This window comes from Plectropomus leopardus, chromosome 3 (genome assembly GCF_008729295.1).
Source record: "Plectropomus leopardus isolate mb chromosome 3, YSFRI_Pleo_2.0, whole genome shotgun sequence".
In the NCBI taxonomy this organism is placed as follows: Eukaryota; Metazoa; Chordata; class Actinopteri; order Perciformes; family Serranidae; genus Plectropomus; species Plectropomus leopardus.
The window spans coordinates 35,137,674-35,157,038 of record NC_056465.1 but is presented as its reverse complement, the minus strand read 5'-3'; the positions used below and the strand labels follow the sequence as shown (position 1 = coordinate 35,157,038).

Below are 19,365 nucleotides of genomic sequence, written 5' to 3'. Positions count from 1 at the left end.
ATTTCTTTTGAAAAAATCAGAAAAAGCAATGAGTAACTTCGTGAGAAATGTCCTGCAGATTGCAAGAAACTAGATTTAGAAAAAAAAAATGAAGCTGTAAGAAAAGTCTGTTCACCCATATATATAATTATCATAATCATGTATTTAAAATGAGGTTACTTAATTATTTATATTTCTTAAGCACTATTTCTTAAGTCACATCACTGGCCTTTTTAACTTGCCAATTTTGGCTAATTTTCTTGCCTTTGTTTTTTTTAAACGTAACACTTTTTTGTGTTAATAATCAGGTAATTTCGTTGTACTTTTTTCACATATTTAGTGCTATTTTTGGTAATTTCTTATTAAGTTGCTTATTGCCTTCTGTCAAGTTTCAAAGGGTTAACTCCTTGATCAAAACACAATTTACTAAGTCAGGCGCCCAGGAACATTGCTCAGTTTTTACCCTGTGGACTCTTGCAGTATTGCAGCAAATAAAATCCCCTGCAGCCAAAAAAAAACATTTTCCCCATAGAGCACCATTATATAAGAGACGTCTGTAAAACTTTTGACGGGACAACTTGAACTGTAAACAAGGTCAGTTATGTCCTTTTATCATTTTTCCATGGATGACTTCTGTGCAGCATCAGTTTCCAGTGACATCGCAGTCTGCAGAGACAGAGACTTTGATTCAACTCGGCTGAATCCTGGACGTTGCGATTCAGCCAGGAGGCTCTTTACTTACATGCAGATCTGCCAGAGCAACTCTGGTAAGAGAAGGAGAGGAGGCGAGCACTTTATGTTGAATAAGGACTGTTGTGTCGGTGGAAATGTGAGGTGCTTTCAATCTGCTGTGCAGCACTGCTGTACACGGTGCAGAGGTAGCTGCAGAGTGGAGTCGCCGCACATGTTCGAGAGTACCAACCGTACGACTGTTTTGTTGAAGTCGGGATGCCGGACAGTTAAATCATTTCATAACCAGAAACCACAGATTACCAAAACTTTTTGGAAACATGAACAATTAGCAGCCAAAGATGCAAGAAGATGCAAAACGGGATCAAACATCTCACTGGAGGTGTACTGTGAATAATTCCATGTGACAAATAAATTAATTGATTTTATATTTATACAACTGTCTTTGAGCTGAGAGGAGTGACCTAAAAACCTGCGTAACGTCCTTGTGGGATCTTGCAGATGGGGCCAGTGAAAGGAACGCTCAGGGCGCGCTAATGTTCGAGCAAAAATGCATGTATTTGAGAAGTTTGTAAACAGATTTTTTTAATCTAGTTTTACTGTTAAATGTGGGCTTGAAGAATGTTCTCCCCTTTTTGGATTCTCCGTTTACTGCAGAGGCATGCCAGAAAATATTTTCTTTACAAAATCAAGGAAAAACAGTGAATACGTGATATAAAAATTGGGTTTATTTGCTGGTGAAGTATTCTTTTATAAAAATAAATGTGCAATGGTTGACACATGTCCTTTTGCCATAAATCGAGCCGTCACACTCAGTGGCAGACAGAATTGCGTAATAAAAGCCGAGGTGTTTTATTTAGGGAACCAGTCTTGACTCCATAGGTATCATTATTCTGAAGCCATCACATTGTGCAATCAACATTGACTTCATAATAATAAGTTAAAGCAAAATCATGTCTGTTGCCACTTTAGCCGGCCATGTAAAATGGTTGAAATATTTAATATAAATAATAAAAAATGGAAGAAGTTGAAGTGACCTGAGGGGTGATGATGTTATGGAGAGATGACTGTACTCAGCTTCCACCACGTCATATGAGGAGCTAATCAGCTAATTGGAGTCAGGCTGACATGTATGCCCATTATTGACATAAAATATTAACATATTAATATTTTTCTAATCAATTGAGAGAAAGAAAAATGTATATGTGGATTCTAATCTTGCAAATGTAACGTGTTCAGTCATCCCCGCTGAGATGAATTTTTAAAATAGTTGTAAAAAATAACACTCATTGTAATCCACCAAGCCTTGGCTCCGACTTCTCCCATTACTTAAGTTTCCGTGCCGCCTCAGCTCCCCCATCTCCAGTGAAGCGTGGGTGCGTGTGCCAGCATATGGTCACTGCCACACAAAGGAGAGCAGGAGGCCACGAGTGCTGCGCCTCCACCCGTCTTTCATTACCTTTCTATCTCACTGGCTCTGACCCCCTCCTCTCTCCCCAACAGCCGTGCCCGCCAGCTGGCTGCCGCTCAGGTGTCACTTTCCTGGCTCTGGAAGAGGCAATGAGTGCATGAGTTTTTGTTATTGAATGAGCATGAGCGAGAAAGAGATGGTAATGTGGTGGGAGCCAAAGAGCTCCGGGGAGCTTGTTCTGCATGCCATAACTGACTCGTAGCAGCCAGGGATGGTGCTGCATCGGGCCATCCAGGCTGCTCGAGCAGGGGATCTTTCCACCCTGAAGGAGCTGGCATCCTCTGGTCACCTCTCACCTGTCATCACAGATGCTCAAGGTGCAGGCCCGGTGCACCACGCGGCCAGGTGTGGACGCCTGGAGTGCCTGCAGTTCCTGGTGAGCGAGCTGGGGCTGGTAGCTGACGCCCGGGCCTCAAACAGAGCCACGCCAGCACATGATGCAGCAGCTACTGGCCACATCCGGGAGCTGCAGTGGCTGATAGACCAGGGAGGCTGCAACATTGAGGTAAGTTTATCCAATCTGTACAAAGAGCGAGGGAGGGAAACCTACCCTGAGTGCTCAAATGCCTTGGAGAGATGCCACATGTCCAGCTTTCCTGGTAATTTCCACCGACTCCTTTGTGTGCGAGTCTAAATTCAGGCTTTAGATGGTCATCTAACTGATCCCAGAGTGCGGTTACATCACTGCAGTTGTAAAAGGTACAGTATGCTACCTTTTCAGATGTGTTACCAGCTGATTACATCATACGGTGTTGACTTACTGGGTATCCATTAGTATTGTGTAGCAAGTGTAATTACGTCCAGATGCTGGAGGGGAGCTCCCACTCACTGAACTTGCTGCTAGCATGGACTCAAGTCTACATAGTGTCTGTTTTTTTCTTAAAAACATGAGCAAATTGGCTTTTTTCCCCAAAAACATGGGAAGATGGTTATGAGGAACTAAAGAATAAATTACCCCAAAATGAGCAAGAAATTAGTGGGAAAAAGTATGAGAAAATTACCTAATTATTAGTATAAGAATAAACATTTGGGGGGGGGGGGAGCCAAGAAAATTGCCTAAATATTAGCCAGTGACTAAGTGACGACCTGAAATTTGCAAAAAAAATTAGTAAAACAAAAAAAGAGAGAGAGAGAAAAAGCAAATAAAAAGAAAAAAACAAGGACATTTTTAAAATAATTTAAAAAATGTAAACGTGATCCCCCCTCATACATTTTTCCCTAACTTTAGAAATAAAATAAAAAAACTAAAATTTGTCATCTACAAATTTCTTGCTATTTGTTTCAAAGTAATTGAATAATAATAATGTATTTGTTTTTTACCAAGTTGCCTTTTTTCTGTTTCTGGATTCAAAGCTTTAAATACTTATGAAATATATATATTATATTATAGGCAGTACAAGGACAGTGTGGAGGGATTGTTAGGGAAGAAGGTTTGTTAAATGTTTCTCTCAAATGAAAAATGAATGTTTCCAGGATAGAGATGCTGCTGGTGCCACTGCGCTCCACCTGGCCGCCCGGTTCGGGTGTGTGGAGGTCATAAAGTGGCTGCTGTCTGTCGGAGGCGTGGCCGAGGTGCAGACAAACTGTGGAGCCGTACCTGCTCACTATGCTGCAGCCAATGGGGACCTCACCTGTTTAAAACTACTCATACAGCAGGCACCGGGGTGAGTTCACAGACAACTGAGGTCACGCCTGAATAATAGTAAAAATGATAATAATAATAATAATAACTTAAATTATACATCACCTTTAAAAACAGAGTTTACAAAGTGCTTTGACAAACAAGGCAAAACAGAAGAAAAAAGGGTTTCCTGAGAGGCAACACAGCAATAAGAGCCAAACAATGATGCCAAACTAAGGCCAGTTAAAGTTACAATAAAAATATGACACTTTAAAGATAATTTAAAAGTATGATTTTGGGCACATGTGAAATACTAATCCCCTTCCACCCATCCATCAGTCCCACCTCTCCTCCATCTCCTTAACCTGAGACAGTGGCACTTAGTGACGACCAGAGAAAACATGTTACTCCTCCTGCTTCATTTCCTCGTTACAGGAGAGTGTGACTGTAATCAGCATGACGCATGACGGGGTCAGACAATCACATGTGACCAGGGTCAACCTGTGAATAATACATGCCTGGACACTGTTGGTCACATGCCGGGTTTCAGGTCATTGAGTGCAGTACGTATGTGAAAGTAAATGCAGCTCGGCTGTGAAGACAAGAATAAAGGTTTCAATCCTCGGCTTATATCCAAAAACGTGTCATATCCTGTGTTTTTGAGGTGTAAGATTCCTGTCGGGGTTCTTGGACCAAATAATGACATAAACTGACTTTGGATTCATTTTAGAATTGATTTTAGCATTTTAAGGGTATCTTTTTAAAGTTAATTTAGAGTAATAATATTTAGAGAGTGTAGATAATACTGTATATCACCACTATATTCAACAATGTAATAGAGAATAATAAAACACACAAACCAATACATTTCCAGTAGTTGGAGAAACTCTTTAAATTCCAAATTTTGACGGACTTATTCAGGTTTATCAGGTTGTTTGGATAACAAAATTTGACATAGGTATTATTAAATAAATATTTGTTTAAAAAAAAAACAAAACAAACAAGAATGAGTTAATTATTTAAATTAATGAATACCAAAATAAATGAAGACAGGAATATACATAAGTACATAAATAAATGAATGTAGAAATATTAAGGAATTAATAAATAAAAATGAAAATTTAAAAATAATTTCTTAATAAATGTTAAATTAAATATGGGTATAGATAAATAAAAGCTGATAATAACCAGGATATCGATAAATAATTACATATTTTTTAATTATTGTTACATTTTTGCACAACTATTCTTTTCTGCATTTCTGTGTCTGTATCTTAATTAGGTTGGAGGTCCCAAACTGCATTTATTTCTTTATTTTTGCACAGATTTCTTTTTATATTTTCCTATTTGTATGTACTTAAGCATTTATTTATTTATTAATTTATTCTTGTATTTTTTATGCATTTCTTTTTATTGATACTTATGTCAATTTTCCTCCCCCATAAGGTTGCACCTGTTATGACTAAAATACCAATAAAGCTACAAATGAGAATCAGTTCAGTTATCAACACTAGAATAATTATTTGTGATTTATACTCAACAATGAATTTCGCTTTAAGTTTGTCCATCACTTCAGTAATTGAATCTACTTAACAGAAGCCGATTATGGGTAAAATACCCTAAAAGATATAACTGTTGCATGTTTTAACATCATGAATCATCTTCATATGAAATTAGTATGTTGCATCTGTCAGTTTTAGTATTGATCTCATACTGACATGTTTTAAAGCATTTTAGAGATGATTCTGGTCACTAAACCTTGTGCCCCCCTGTTGTTCGTGAACAGGTGTGTGAACCACCAGACCGTCCTCGGTGCTACTCCGCTCTATCTGGCCTGCCAGGAAGGACACCTGCACGTCGCTGAGTACCTTGTGAACGCCTCCGGGGCTGACGTCCACCTGAGGGCCCACGATGGCATGACCTGCCTGCACGCTGCTGCTCACATGGGCCACCAGGCTGTGGTGGTGTGGCTGGTCAGTAGAGAAGCACGAGTGTTTCCTAAATATATTATTTAATCACCACACACTGTAATCCTTTTTTTTCTTTACTCCTAAATAAGGTGACCTGCACTGATGTCAGCCTGTCCTGCCAGGACAGAGACGGAGCGACTGCTCTGCACTTTGCTGCCAGCAGAGGGCACTATTGTATCTTGGAGAGGCTGCTGCACATGGGTTCAAAGGTCATCAAGGACTACTGGGGAGGGACTCCGCTTCATGATGCTGCAGAGAATGGAGAGCTGGAGGTTGGACAAAAATATTTGTTTCAGTTTTCTCCTGCTGTTTTTGTCTTATCTTGTCTGAACAATCTAAAACTGTATTCATAAAGCAATATTTAACACATATTTCTGTGTTCTGCACCACTGTCGCCCTTTCTTTCTGATTTCAGTGCTGTAAAATCCTGTTGGCCAATCAAGCGAGCCCCTCAGATCAAGATGTTGATGGGTTCACAGCAGCAGACTTGGCAGAGTACAATGGACACCATGAATGTGCCAGATATCTCCGTGCCATGGAGAAAAATGTAAGCTCTCTCACTCTCAGCTACAGCATTTTCTTTACACGTTTCCCTGTTCTCAGTCCTCTTTCTGTGTCCGTACTGCCCAGCTGTTTATTCTGGCATGCAAATCAAAGCCAGTTTGCGGTCAACAGCAAACATCTGGAGGATCTCGGAACCACGGTGAATCATTTTCTTAATTTGTATTTCATGCAGGTCAGGCCTGTCCTTCTCCAGTGCTGTTGTCTTCCACTCAGCCTGATTGCTCTCAGTTTAAGAGGTCTAAGAAAGTGGAGGATGAGGGCTTTCGTGTTTAATAAGGCATTACAGGCGATGGTGCCGTGAGTGCCGGAGGAGATTGGTTGTTCTCAGTTTGCCACAGAGGACTCTCTTGAGATTAGACTCTTTTGTTTTGCGCAGAAAGCACGACACTCCTTATTGTGACTGATGAATATTTTAGTGTGAACACATTGTTTGTGCTGGTGTTGCCTGCGAGTGTCAACTCGGCTAAAAACTGTCCTGCAATCAACACAAATTAATTGCTGTGCACAGCCTCTTAATTTGTTTTTCTTCTGAATAGCTACATAATTATGGATTACAGTTGATGCTGACACTTAAAGTGATAGTTGGAAGCAGTGGACTGCTGCGGAGGCTCAGAAACAAAACATATTTTAGCCTCCTAAAAAAAAATCAGTATTAGTTTAAGTGTAGGCTATATTGAGAGTATTTTCACCACTTTACCTTAATGCCAGACAGTGATTTCCAACAGGAAATGAAGCGTTTATGTTGCTTTCTTCAAAGCCAGACTCCATTAAAAAAAAACATTGATTTAACATCCCTGAACACTGGAGCTGCTGGTCTGTTGCTGCCTTGATCGGTTATTATGTTTGTGTTATTGTGTGACTTTGGCATTTAAAAGGGTTAGTTTAGATTACCAAAGTCAAACAATAACACAAACAGACTAAGTAATCGAAGCAGCCGTCAACCAGCAGCTCCTCTGTTCACTTAGCTAAAACTACTGTTTTTGTCAATGGAGTCTGGTGGCTTAGAGCAAAGATGGAGAACTGAAGCTGTTTGTGGCTATCCCTGTCGCAACGAGCTGTCAGAGGGTAATGCAGTGAAAATACTCTCAATATAGCATAAAATATAGCACTAAGCTCCTGCCTGCCTCTTCATACTGGGGGCGTGTCGACTGCCATAAGCTGCAGTGATTCTCAACTTACAGCCTGCAGCCCAAATCTGGCCTCTGATAGGTTGCAGGGTTGAATGTTTTTTGTACTTTTAGTATATATAAGGTGCCAGAGTACACACAACAGCAACAACATGGAGCATTTTTATCAAAATTTTTATCTAATTTTTATCTCCCAAAACCCCTGACAGAGGTCATAGCTAAGCCCCTTATGTCCATATCATAGATCCTAAAAAAAATCCTAAAATCCTAGAAACTAGAAAATCCTGAAAATGTCCTAAAATCCTACAAATGTGTGAAATCCTAAAACTGTCCTAAAATCCCAGAAACATCAGGAAATCCTATAAATGTCCTAGAAATGTCACAAAATCCGAGAAATGTCCTAAAATCCTGGAAACTTCCTCAAGTCCTAAAAATGTACTAAAATTCTAGAAACATCCTAAAATCCAGGAAATTATCCCAAATAATCCCAAATTCGTAAATACTAAAATCTTAGAAACTTCCTGAAGTTCTGGAATTTTCCTAAAATCCTAGAAATGTCCTTAATTTCTAGGAATGTCCTAAAATCTGAGAAATGTCAGAAAAACCAAGAAACATGTTTCAATCCTATAAACTTTCTAAGATCCTACAAATGCCCTAAAATCCTAGAAACATGAATGGGGCTGCTGTGACGGGCCCCTGCCCTGCTGTTATTTCGCAAAAGTGGCCCCCAAGCAAAGCAAGCTGCGTGTCCCTGATCTGCTGTTTGTGTCCACTAACTGTGGATAAGCACCTCATACAAACCCACCTCCAAAAATCTGAACTATCCCTTTAAATTTAAACTTGTGAAGTTGATTTAAATGGGAAACAGATTAAAGTGTTAACTGTCAGAGCCTTTGGGGAACCACTCTGTCATCAGACTTGTTGAACCTTAAAGCCTCACAGCTGTCCCCCTGCAGCCTGTCCTCGTTTCTCCCCATCACACTTCGCTCGCCGCCTTCGGCTCAGACGACGCGGCGACGTACACGCACAGTAATGAAAGCTGTCGGGGCCCAATAGAAGCCATTAATAAGTCAGCAGAGAAGAGCAGCACTCATACATAAAGAGGATGATGATAGGGAGCCGGCGAGGCGTGGCTGCTGAGCTCCCCTTCACAAATAATCCTCCCATCCACAATGGAGAGCTAATTAGCGCAGGGGCCGCTGCGACGTCGAACGCAGCCGGAGCCGCCGCCAGCTAAGGGCCTATCAGTTACCCCTCTCCAGCGGCTCAGGTGGAGGGCCCAGGGGCTGAGCCCGTTATGAGATCCACAAGCTTAAGTTTCAGCGTTTTCACCATTCTGATGCCTGGAACCGGCAACTCTATCCCTCTGTGGACTCGGAGAGCAGGATGTCACTGGCTTCAAACACACGTTTGATTGTGTGTCATGTTTTGGGTTTTTTTTTTTCCAGGGACTTGGAAGTGCTATGATTGTCACCTCTGTGTTATGTTGGTAGCAGACAGAATGATGTATCAGGTGTCTCAGACAGACAGACAGACAGAGGCTTGATGTGAACAAAGGGGACATCTGATAGAGAATCTTTAAAAAAAGTTAATTGATTTAAAAACCTCCAAATATTTGGAGCGCAGAATGTGTTTGAAATCTACTGTGCCAACAATGAGCTGCACAAGTAGAGGTGCTCTAACCCTCTGAAACCTGAGCATATTGGCTTGATTTCATTCAAAAACATGGAAAAAGGAAATGAGCAACTTAACAAGAAATGACACAAAAATAGCAAAAAAAAAAAAAAATACTAAAAAGTTAATAGAAATCTTGAAAATAAGGCAAAAATGGAAAGAAAAAAGTAAAAAAAAAAAAAAGGAAAATGACCTAAAAAATTGCAAAAAATTAAATAATAGTAATCAGCAGAAAATAAAAAATTTATTTTTTCTGTAGCATAATTTTAATATAAAATGATGATAATTACAACTTAAGTTATATGGACAATTTCCCTAGTTTTCTTTTAAAAAATAATTTTCCAGCAATCTCTCTACCTCTCTTTTTTGCCAAATTTTTAACCTTTTTTTTGCATTTTGCAGGACATTTCTTGCCATATTGTTGATTGTGTTTGTTTTTGAAAGAAATCAAACCAATTTGCTCACATTTCCGAAGTTCAAATGCTTGTGAGAAAACTGACGTCAATCCAGGTTTCAAAGGGTTAATTACATTTCTGGTGGTGTTTTAGGTCTGTAAAGTGCTGCATGGATCACGGGGTTTCATCGGTTCTTAAGTGTCAGTCAGATAATCTCATTTCCGAGCAGCGACCTAAATGGATTGGGACGTTGACCGGGGAGAGATGTGTGTGTTTGGCCCCTCCGCATGCTTGGATCGCTCACAACGAGGTCAGACTCGTTCAGCGCTGTCAACCGCTCTTCCTCATCTCACATCTCAGGAACAGCTGCAATCAAATAAACAGAGTGTGATGTGAAGTTTACTTCACACACATTTGTGGTTTTCGCTCTCCATTCACAGCGTTCGGGCCGCAGAGATGCTGTTGTTTAAAAACGGTATTTTTAGAACACTTGGACAGAGGAAGCACATTGTCGTCTAATTCATCTGTTATTTTGTCAAGATTTTGGCATTGTGTTTTGCATTGAGAAACAGAACACATTCTTTAATGGCTTTTAGTTTAACTATTAATAAAACATATAGTAAACATTATCTCTAGGGAGCGTCTGATAAACTTTTTATATTTTTTATTTTGTCTGAGAAAATAATCTGATGATATTCCACTTCTGAAGTCCTCTGTCCTCGTCCACATCAGGTCTGTTGACCTGTTGGATTCTTACAAAGCTTGGCTGCGTTACAGATGCATGTGCATCACAGATGGTCGAGATATTTTACCGAGCTATAAAATCTTTTCCCCATACACACTGTAACACCCTCTGCAAATTCAACTTTCAAAGTATTTAAAGCCAAGATGTTAAAATCTATTTATAGCTGTAGATCTGCTGTCATTAGTTCAACAATCGACTAGTTGATCTGCAGAAAATTGATCGTTGATTTGCTATTTTAATCACATTTTGAGTCAGTTTGTTGTTAGTCAGACTAAACGGCCAATATTCATTCATTCTTGACATTTTTTGACATTTTAGAGACTACAAGTGATCGAAAGAATAACTGATTAATCATAATGGCAGTAATTGTTAGTAACAGCCATACATACCTGGACTCAAAAATCAAAAAGTGACTTGCTACTCTTCTTGGTCTTTAACACAGATGACTAGTGACTTCACTTGAACTTGAGCCTTTTGACTTGGAAATAATTGATACTTTCCTCCAAGTCCAAAGGTTAAAAAGTATGTTATTTTAAAAAGTGTGTGATGAATCGATTCAATTTCCTTGTGATTCACCGAACATTTGTCATTTACAGAAAGTTAAAACTTAGTTTCCAGATGATGCACTTTGTTTGAATCTGACAACATCCAGTCAAGCTGCGGAAGAAAAACATGGAGAACTTATGTTATGTTTGTGAGCGCCAGTTGGCGAAATGATGCCACTTATCTTTTTATTTCATTTAGACAGAAAACACGTAACAACATATTATATCACTTTAAAGGAGGAACAGTCTTCCAGAAACAAGTCTTACAAATTTTGGAGGAGAGACTTGTAGATATCATTCCAATATGAGATGAGATAAATATAATACGACAGGACAGAAACTTACCAAATTCTTTGTGTTTTGGTCCTGGGTCGTAGTGCACACTGTCGCTCTAGACCAAAGATACAATCATTTTGGGGAAATGTTTGGGAATCATGCAGCAGATTCTTGGGTTGCAGATCCCACTGACATGCGTGACATTTAACTTGGGTGACCTGCTATAAAGAAATAACAAGAAATGATAGATACCTGTTGAAAATATTTACAGTAAAAAAAACATTGCATTGTACCCTTCTCAGAACGAAAATTGCTAGCTGGTGCGTCTCAAAATTTGCTTGGTCTCCACTATATGCCCAATTGCCTTTTTTTTAAATTAATTTTAATTGTCTTTCTCGAAAGGATGCTGGAACGTGTCAGATTTGATTTGATTTTCATCAGAAAATTGATGAATTAGTGTTCAATTTCAGTCATAAAATCCAGAACAATGTGACCAAAGTTTGCCACGGCACTCTGTTTGTTGTTGTCAGCGTTTCCACATCGAGTCAAACCCGTTTATTTAAGCTTATGGTGTCACATTGTGTTTCCGCTGTCACAGTTTACTCATCATCTCAGGCTGATTTTAAAGCCACCCTCTCCCTCACACACACACACACACACACACACACAAAACAAAAAGGTTGATAAATGAGTTCCTCCGTTCAATTGTTCCTAGTGGAAAAAGCAGCAGAGCGCGCGTGGATAAAATGTCTCTTTTCCAGCTGCTTTGACAAGTCTTCCGCTGATACCTCCTCTCGTGCCACAACATGGCCATTGGTTTGTCCGTGCATTAGTGACATTACCGGCCATCCTATCCTTTCCCTTAATTATTAACAGCATTCTCCGATCAGAGTTTTTGTTTATTACCTGGCGGCCCTTGGCCACTGGCGGAGATGCTGATGATGGTGTCAAACGAGTGGTTGGTGATCTTACGATAGTGTCACATCCGCAATACGGAGGGATAGCTGGCTGCAGGAGTCGGTGTGTCCGGAGTCTTACTGTGAAGCGAAGTCTCAGCGGTGTGCACAGGGAGGATTGTTCAAGGTCAGTTTGGTTTGTTTAGAGATCATTCTCACTGTTAGTTGTGCTTTCTGTGGTGCTTTTGCTTGTTTTTGCTCGTCTTTGTGCTTTCTCACATTATTTTCATTCAGCATTTGTTCATAAATAAGTGACTGGATAGACTGAGTAATTATTTTTGTCAAATGACAGGAAAGTTTTGCAATTTCTCCTGACAGATGTGTTGGCAGTGTTTGACCTACTTTCTGATCAGTTGTGGCCTCTTACGGTTAGGCATGACTAATACTCCAGGCTCTGGACATTACTTTCTGTTGTCATTGTTGATTTCTTTGTAAACTGGACCTGATTTTTCTTCTGTTTTGAACTCTGCACTGTGTCTACATTTAGTTTTTGGATCCAGTAGTTGTTATAATGTTTCAGTGTGATGTAGACAAATATTGTTTTTAGTCTTGTTTAGTTACAGTGGCTTGCAAAAAAGCTGTAAATGTTGGTAAAAGCCAGCATGTCTGTCAGCCTCTCAAGCACTCAACTCCATGCTGGAAACCTGAGAGTATTTTAACATGTGAGCGGACGTGTATTTACACTATAGTGTTCTGTGTATAATGTCCACCCGCTGTATACATTCCACGTTGCAATTTATCACCAAGAACGTGAATATTTCATGTGGAAGCAGGTTGTTTTCATGATCGAATCCAGAATTACAAGACGTGTTTTTTAAATACACATGCTGAAAACTCTCTCGTGGCTCAACCCACAGGGACCGCAGATTACTGGTGCTGCGTGTTGGACAATGAGACAGCACCGAGTAGCTGTTTCTTAACTCTTGGCTCCTAATCTGTAGTGATCGGCGCTCTCTGTGCTCTTTGATAGAGGGAGAGTGGAGCCGGGCCAAAACTAGGCTAGGCTATCTACTATATACTGTATCTGCGTGGCAATGGTGATGGGGTGCTGATGAAAACCAAATGCTCTCTGGCCACTGGGTCTAATTAAACACACACACGGACCGGTTCATCATAGCTTTAAGGACATTGAACTGTTACGAGAAGGGTCATAAAGGAATCAAGCTCCCATTTTCCCAGCGTCCCCCCCTCCCCCTGTTTATCTATTTATGGATTGCACAACTTCGGGGAAGTTAATTCCTCCGCCTGAGCAGTGTCACAGCATATTTCGTGCTGTTGGACATCAAAGTGCCGTGCAAGAGGAAATAGCGAGGACCACCTCACGGACACAAAGCACAACAGTATGCGGCAGCATATTAGGGCTGCCTTTGATGTTTTGGTTACTAATAATGTCCTCGGAGAGCCGAATTTGATATGCATTCTGCATGGAGTGCATTAAGACAACGCATGTTCATTAAAGGGGATCTAAATGTTTCCATACATCCTACATCCTCCCCAGAGCGGTGTGAAATGCTGCCAATTATTCAGGGTTGCTTACTATCCCATAATGTGCTGTTTTTTTGCTTTATGTCTCTCATACTGGACGACACTAGGTCATTATTCTGAGAAAATGTTTCATTATCTTGAGAAAGTTTCTCTATCTTACGATAAAAAGTCCTTATTTTTAGAACATTTTTTCATCATCTTCAGAAAATTTGTCATTATCTTGAAAAAAGTTTCTTATTTTTTGTGATACTAAGTGATTTTCTCATTAGTTTCTCATTATAATGACTTACAGGATTGTTTTTTAATCGTATAGGCCTGAATTGACTTCCATACTAAACTAAAGTATTTTCTTATTAGACCCCAGTATGTCATTGTATTGATTGTACGGAGATTTTTGAATATTCCTGGAGCAAAGCTAACCTCTTCAAATACCCATAAGTTATTTGTTTGGTCTCTAAAAAGTCTGTTGGTCTCTAAAAGTCTTTAACAGGTTTAAATGTGTCTCTTTCACAGACAGCCTGTGCAGAAAAGCCCATCGAGGTGATTTCTGAAGAAGAGGTGAAGGTGAAGCCGGCCGTGTTGTTGCAGCGCAGCAGGGAGGAGGAGGACTACTACGGCTGCCTGAGTGACACATGCAGGGACACTTACAGCACTGACACACCCATGGATAGTCTAAAGGTAAACACACGGCCATTTTTCACCATGTTTTCTATTCTTAACAACATATATATCAAAATCTAGATAATAACCGGGCCATGTCTCTTTTTGGTCCAAACTAGCAACCCGAGAGTGAGGAGTCCCCGCAGGCGAGATACCCTCAGCCTCCGTCTGCGCCTCCTTCACCGTCTGACTCATCCACACCGGCCTCATCAGAGAGAAACGCTGTCAACAGGATAGAGCAGGTTCATATTGCAACGTCTGGTGAGTAAAAAAATTATTCGAATCTTTATTTAATGACTTTTTTTAACCAAAAGTGTTTGTTATTACTACTTATGGGTTACTGGAAGTCACTACTCAAGAGGAAAAAATGTGTTTTTGTTCATTACAGTACATCAAGAGTAATTAATACAATGATTTGTATTCCAGTTATTAAAGGTTTCAATCAGACCAAAGCCACCGGGAGTGAGAAAAACATCTCTGCTGATAAGATGATGTTGCCTGATGCAAACCTGCTGGCTGAGAGAAAACTTCTTGGCAACATGAAGTCCATTCAATCCTTAAAACAATCAGGAATATCAGGAGTCTTCACTGGACAAGCAGTAAGTGCAGTAAGCTTTCCTCACTGTGTATATCATTCTTTAGTGCCTCTTTTTCTTTATCTAAAACACTGTATCTGTGCAGAACAAGATGGTGGTCCTGCCCACTGAGGAGGCCAACCTGTCGGACATCGACTACCTGGTGCCCACTCACGACGAGAGAGGCCGTCCCATCGCTGAGTGGAAGAGGCAGGTCATGGTGAGACAGCTGCAGGCCAGGCTGCTGGATGAGGAGGATCAGAGGAGGAAGGTGACGTCTCTCTAAAGATAAAAACAAATAGTTAATGCACTTACATTTCTACACTCATCTGAATCTTATGAATTTGCTCCAACAGATTTTATTAATCAAGAAAGCCATGAAGTTTATAAAAACTGATGTGACACCATTAGATGGATGGATGTGAAGAGCACATACTCATAACTCTAATGCAGTGTTTTCATTTTCAGGACTAGAGATTGACTCTTTTACACATCTTTAAGATTAGTATTACCATTGGAGCTCATGTGATTTAAAAATTTCCCAACATGTCTCTGTTTCATGCAGTGAATCAGTTTGTGTAGATTGGTGCAAGAATGAGCCTAAATGAGAAATGAGTGAACATTTTGGCACTCCTGCTTCCCTCATGTTGAAGTCAATGGGTTTTTGGATTGTTTTTTTCTTAGATAACTTAAATAAGGTCTGTGGTTAACTCAAGCGGAACAGACTTTAGTTTTTCTGTGACATAAAACATGTCTTTAAATGCCCCACTCGAAAACTTTGAAGCTTTTATGCGTCTTAAAAAAGGTGTTTGCAAACAAAAAAGTCATCACACTGAGCCCAGCTTTACAGCCTCGATGTGCTGACGATGGTAAGTAATGCAACAGTGGTGAAGTTCATTCATAGCCTAACTTTAACTTTTTACTTCTGGCGATTGCATTTAGGTTTCAAAAATCCTAAAAGTGGAGTTCATTTGTGAATTTTATCTTGCTGAACAAACTGTTTTCACTGCTGACCGTCTTGATTAAATTAAAATAAATCAGCCAAAACAATTAGTCAATTAACTAATAAGTTGATCAACAGCAATTATTTTGATAACTGATTTATCATTTCTAGCCCTAGAAAAGTAAAAAAAGTCAGTAATATGTTGGACAGTCCTTTTTAAACAATCGCTCATTGAGCCTGAACAGAGCAAAGCAAAAATGCTGGTGTGATTTTTGTGGTGCTTTTTTTTTTCAAATATGCATTACTAAAATTTTGAAAAACACTTGGAAATTCGATCATCATTTACTTTTAATTGCATGTAACAAATCACCAAATGCATAACACATTGCTCGTCAAGTCATATTTCTGAGGTTTGGATCGCAGTTTTACTGTACCATTACTCTTTTCCCTCTCACGCCTGAGTCATTTAAAATGTAAAAAAGAACTTTGCAATGACATCCTGCGTGTTTATCTGCCTGCTGTTTGCCGCTTCTCTTACAGGAAAATGGGAACAGATATGCCAAAGTCAGCTGGAGGTACTCCCAAGCCCACAACGCGATCCTGGGCCCCTCTGGTGAGCTGCTGACTGAGGATGACCTCATCTATGTGGAGCAGCAGATTGCCAACGTCTCCATGCAGAGGAACTGCGAAGGCTACGAGCTGGAGCTGGCTCGTCTGGCCGAGGAGCTCCGGCACATCCTGCCGGCCCCCATCGTCAACATCACCGCCAACACGCAGTTCAGAAACTTCTCGAGTCAGGTTCCTCTCCCTTTGTGGTGCGGCCGCATCTCGGGCATCGTAAAGAGCATGTCTCTGCTCATGACCAACCTGACGGACCAGCCCTACTGCAAGATGCCCAACACCGACCTGATCACCGTCTTCTCTCAGACGCCGCACAGACAGAACTCCACCAGGGGACGCAGGGAGAGGATAGAGGATGAAATCCATCAGTTCGGAGTGTCAGTGAGGACTCTGAAGTCCAATTTTGAGACACAGAACTCACCTTTGTCAGACGAGCCCGAGGAGGCGGTCGTGTTGAGTTCTTCTACTCAGCTTGAGACCACCGAGTCAGAAAAAGAGCCCAAAGACTTGAGTCCGGCCCCAGAAACAGACCAGAACAGTGACTCCGGCATCGACTACGACGAAAACGTTGCAGATGTTCTGGAGACCACCAGCCTCAGAAAGGAGCGTATAGTCGTACTGTTTTTAGGCCACTGGAAGAAGTCTGCCTACACGGTGACGCTGAAGAGCAAAGACGCAGCAGAGAGGAAGATGAGCGGCGGGAACTCGGGGACAGGCAACGAAAAATCAGGGTTGGACCGCAGGAGCAGCGTGGAGAGCGCCCAGTCGAAGATGATGAACAGCTCTCTGGGACATTTCTTCAAGCAGAGGAGCGCCGTCAACAAGATGCTGGGAAACTGGAGGAGCATGATCTCCAGCGTCCCGTCCAGACAGATCCGCAGGTAGGACTGCGTGCATTTTCTAATAGATTTTTTTCCCTTTTTTAATTTCTATTTCTTTATAATATCTAGCCATTATCCACAGCTGATTTTCAGGTCATTTTCCTGTCACATTTTGCGGGGTTTTTTTGCAATTTGCAGGATGTTTCTTGCCAAGTTGCTTGTTGCCTTTTTCTTATGTTTTCAAAAAAAATACAAGTTGAAAAAAAGGTAGTTATATGCACATCACATAGGTGCAAAGCTATCAAAAATCAACTGTCATGAGGGAAAAAAGTTAACGTCTGCACACTTACTCCATGCCACACAAGTTTATTAAAGACAACGTTTCATTTTTCTCACATTTCAGAGGTTTAAATGCTTGTGGAAGGCATCTGAACGCAGCACAAGAGAAAACTGAAGTCACTCCAGGTGCTGCAGTCTCTAGTCTTGGTTCATTGTTGTCGTTAATAACCCTCCGGTGTTCTCCTCAGGCTCCACAGGCAGCAAGCCCTCTACTCCCCGGAGCAGTTCCTACCTCGTCTGGAAGGCGTCCTGGTGGAGTACGACAACCTGACCTTGGACCTCTTCATGCTGGGCTACTTCCACATCCTGGAGCTGGAGCTTCCTGTGGACGAACGCAAAATGAGACACCTTCTGTGTTTCGAGGTGTTCGACCACGTGGGGAGCTTTCCCTGGGAGCTGGTCCGGGACTTCCACAAGGCCGTCATCCAGGACATCGAGGCTGGGAACCGCGAGTGGAAGGACGGCTTCGAGGACATTAAAGTCAAGTTCTTTGGAAACGCAGCGAGTCAGTCTGAAAGCACTGTAGAGGTGGCGAAACACATCCTCCCAGAGGTTAGACAGGTCCCGAAGGTCATTGTGCAGACACCCACGCCAGATGAGGGGATGCTCCACGGTGGAACCGACATTTCCAGTTTCAGCAACGAGGAAATTTGTAAATACATCGACCGCAGTTTTGCTTTTTGGAAAGAGAAGGAGGCAGAGATTTTTGATTTTGAGTAGTGTCATGTTTTTGATATTTTTTTGTATTGTTTGTAGTTAGATTACATTCGGGCTGGGTATCAGACCTAAAAACTGTTTGAGTTGTGAGTGGTTTTAATGGTCTATCAAGTAAAGAAAACTAGAACAGCCAGACTCCAAGCCATGTTTACTTATTTTGTAAATTTTATACTTTAATTTTATTGTGTTAAACCATCAAAGTCTAATGCATTTCACAAGTTTGGATGTCGTTGTTAAATTTAAAAACAATTTTTATGTTTCTATATAGTAATAAAAGGATTTTAGTTAATATTTTGGTACTGTTGTTCAAGCTTAGGTGTCAAATTGGCAAAATATTTCAAACCATACCCAGCCCTATCACAAAAGCCAGAATGCCTAAAATGCTAGTGTGTGTTTCTGAGAGTAAAAACTCACTGACAAGATTTCACTTTTTATTTTTCATTTATTACATTTTTAAGGCAGTTTCAACTCGCACATCTCTTAAAGGGACAGTTCACCCCAAGATCTGTCTGCCTACTTTTCAGTTTCATGTAACCAGGCGGCACTCGGCTTCTCGATGTCTCTTTCCAGAAATTATGACCCGGTTATTCAAGATAATCCACAGACCTTAATGTGAGCAGGTTCACGTAGAAACTATTTTATTCCTACCATATGAGCAGGAGCATATTTTCACTAAGAGCTGCTGCACAGTACAAATGTCCGCCTACATCAGTGGTTCTATCAGCCGTTAGTCCAAAACATGTATGTGTCGTCGCTGTAATTTCAACATAGTTTCTCTTTGGACTGAATTTGCAAAAATTGATAATATGTTATGCTATCAAAATTAGAAATTTTGGCACATTGTGTCAAAGTAATGACAGAAATGACCCAAAATTAGCAAGAAATTAGGAAAAAAAATACAAAAAAATTATGTGAAAAAATAATAAGACACAGGCAATTTGTAAGAAAAAAATGACCTTAAAAATAGCCTAAATAATTTTGTAACACAACTTTAATTTTTTTTTTTTTAAAGTATTTTATTTTGATAAAAATCACGTACTTATTTTTAAAAAATCCCTTGACATTTTTCCCTTAAAAAAAAAGAAAAAAATCTAAATCTATTAATTTCTTGTAATTTGTGAAACATTTATTACCATATGGCTCATTGCCTGTTTTTCCCATATTTTTGAAAGAAATCCTACCAATTTGTGA

At 40.4% G+C, this 19,365-nt stretch overlaps 1 protein-coding gene across 1 annotated transcript; it reads left to right on the top strand.

Moving 5' to 3' along the window:
• Positions 1–21: 21 nt before the first annotated feature.
• Positions 22–18,596, top strand: LOC121941381 (espin-like protein). The gene is made up of 11 exons (XM_042484168.1): positions 22–2,645; positions 3,614–3,804; positions 5,548–5,734; positions 5,821–6,003; positions 6,147–6,278; positions 14,012–14,176; positions 14,278–14,419; positions 14,585–14,757; positions 14,840–15,004; positions 16,217–17,178; positions 17,646–18,596. Exons 1-11 carry the CDS (start codon positions 2,352–2,354, stop codon positions 18,175–18,177), a joined length of 3,126 nt encoding a protein of 1,041 aa, XP_042340102.1. The 5' UTR covers positions 22–2,351; the 3' UTR covers positions 18,178–18,596.
• Positions 18,597–19,365: the final 769 nt, after the last annotated feature.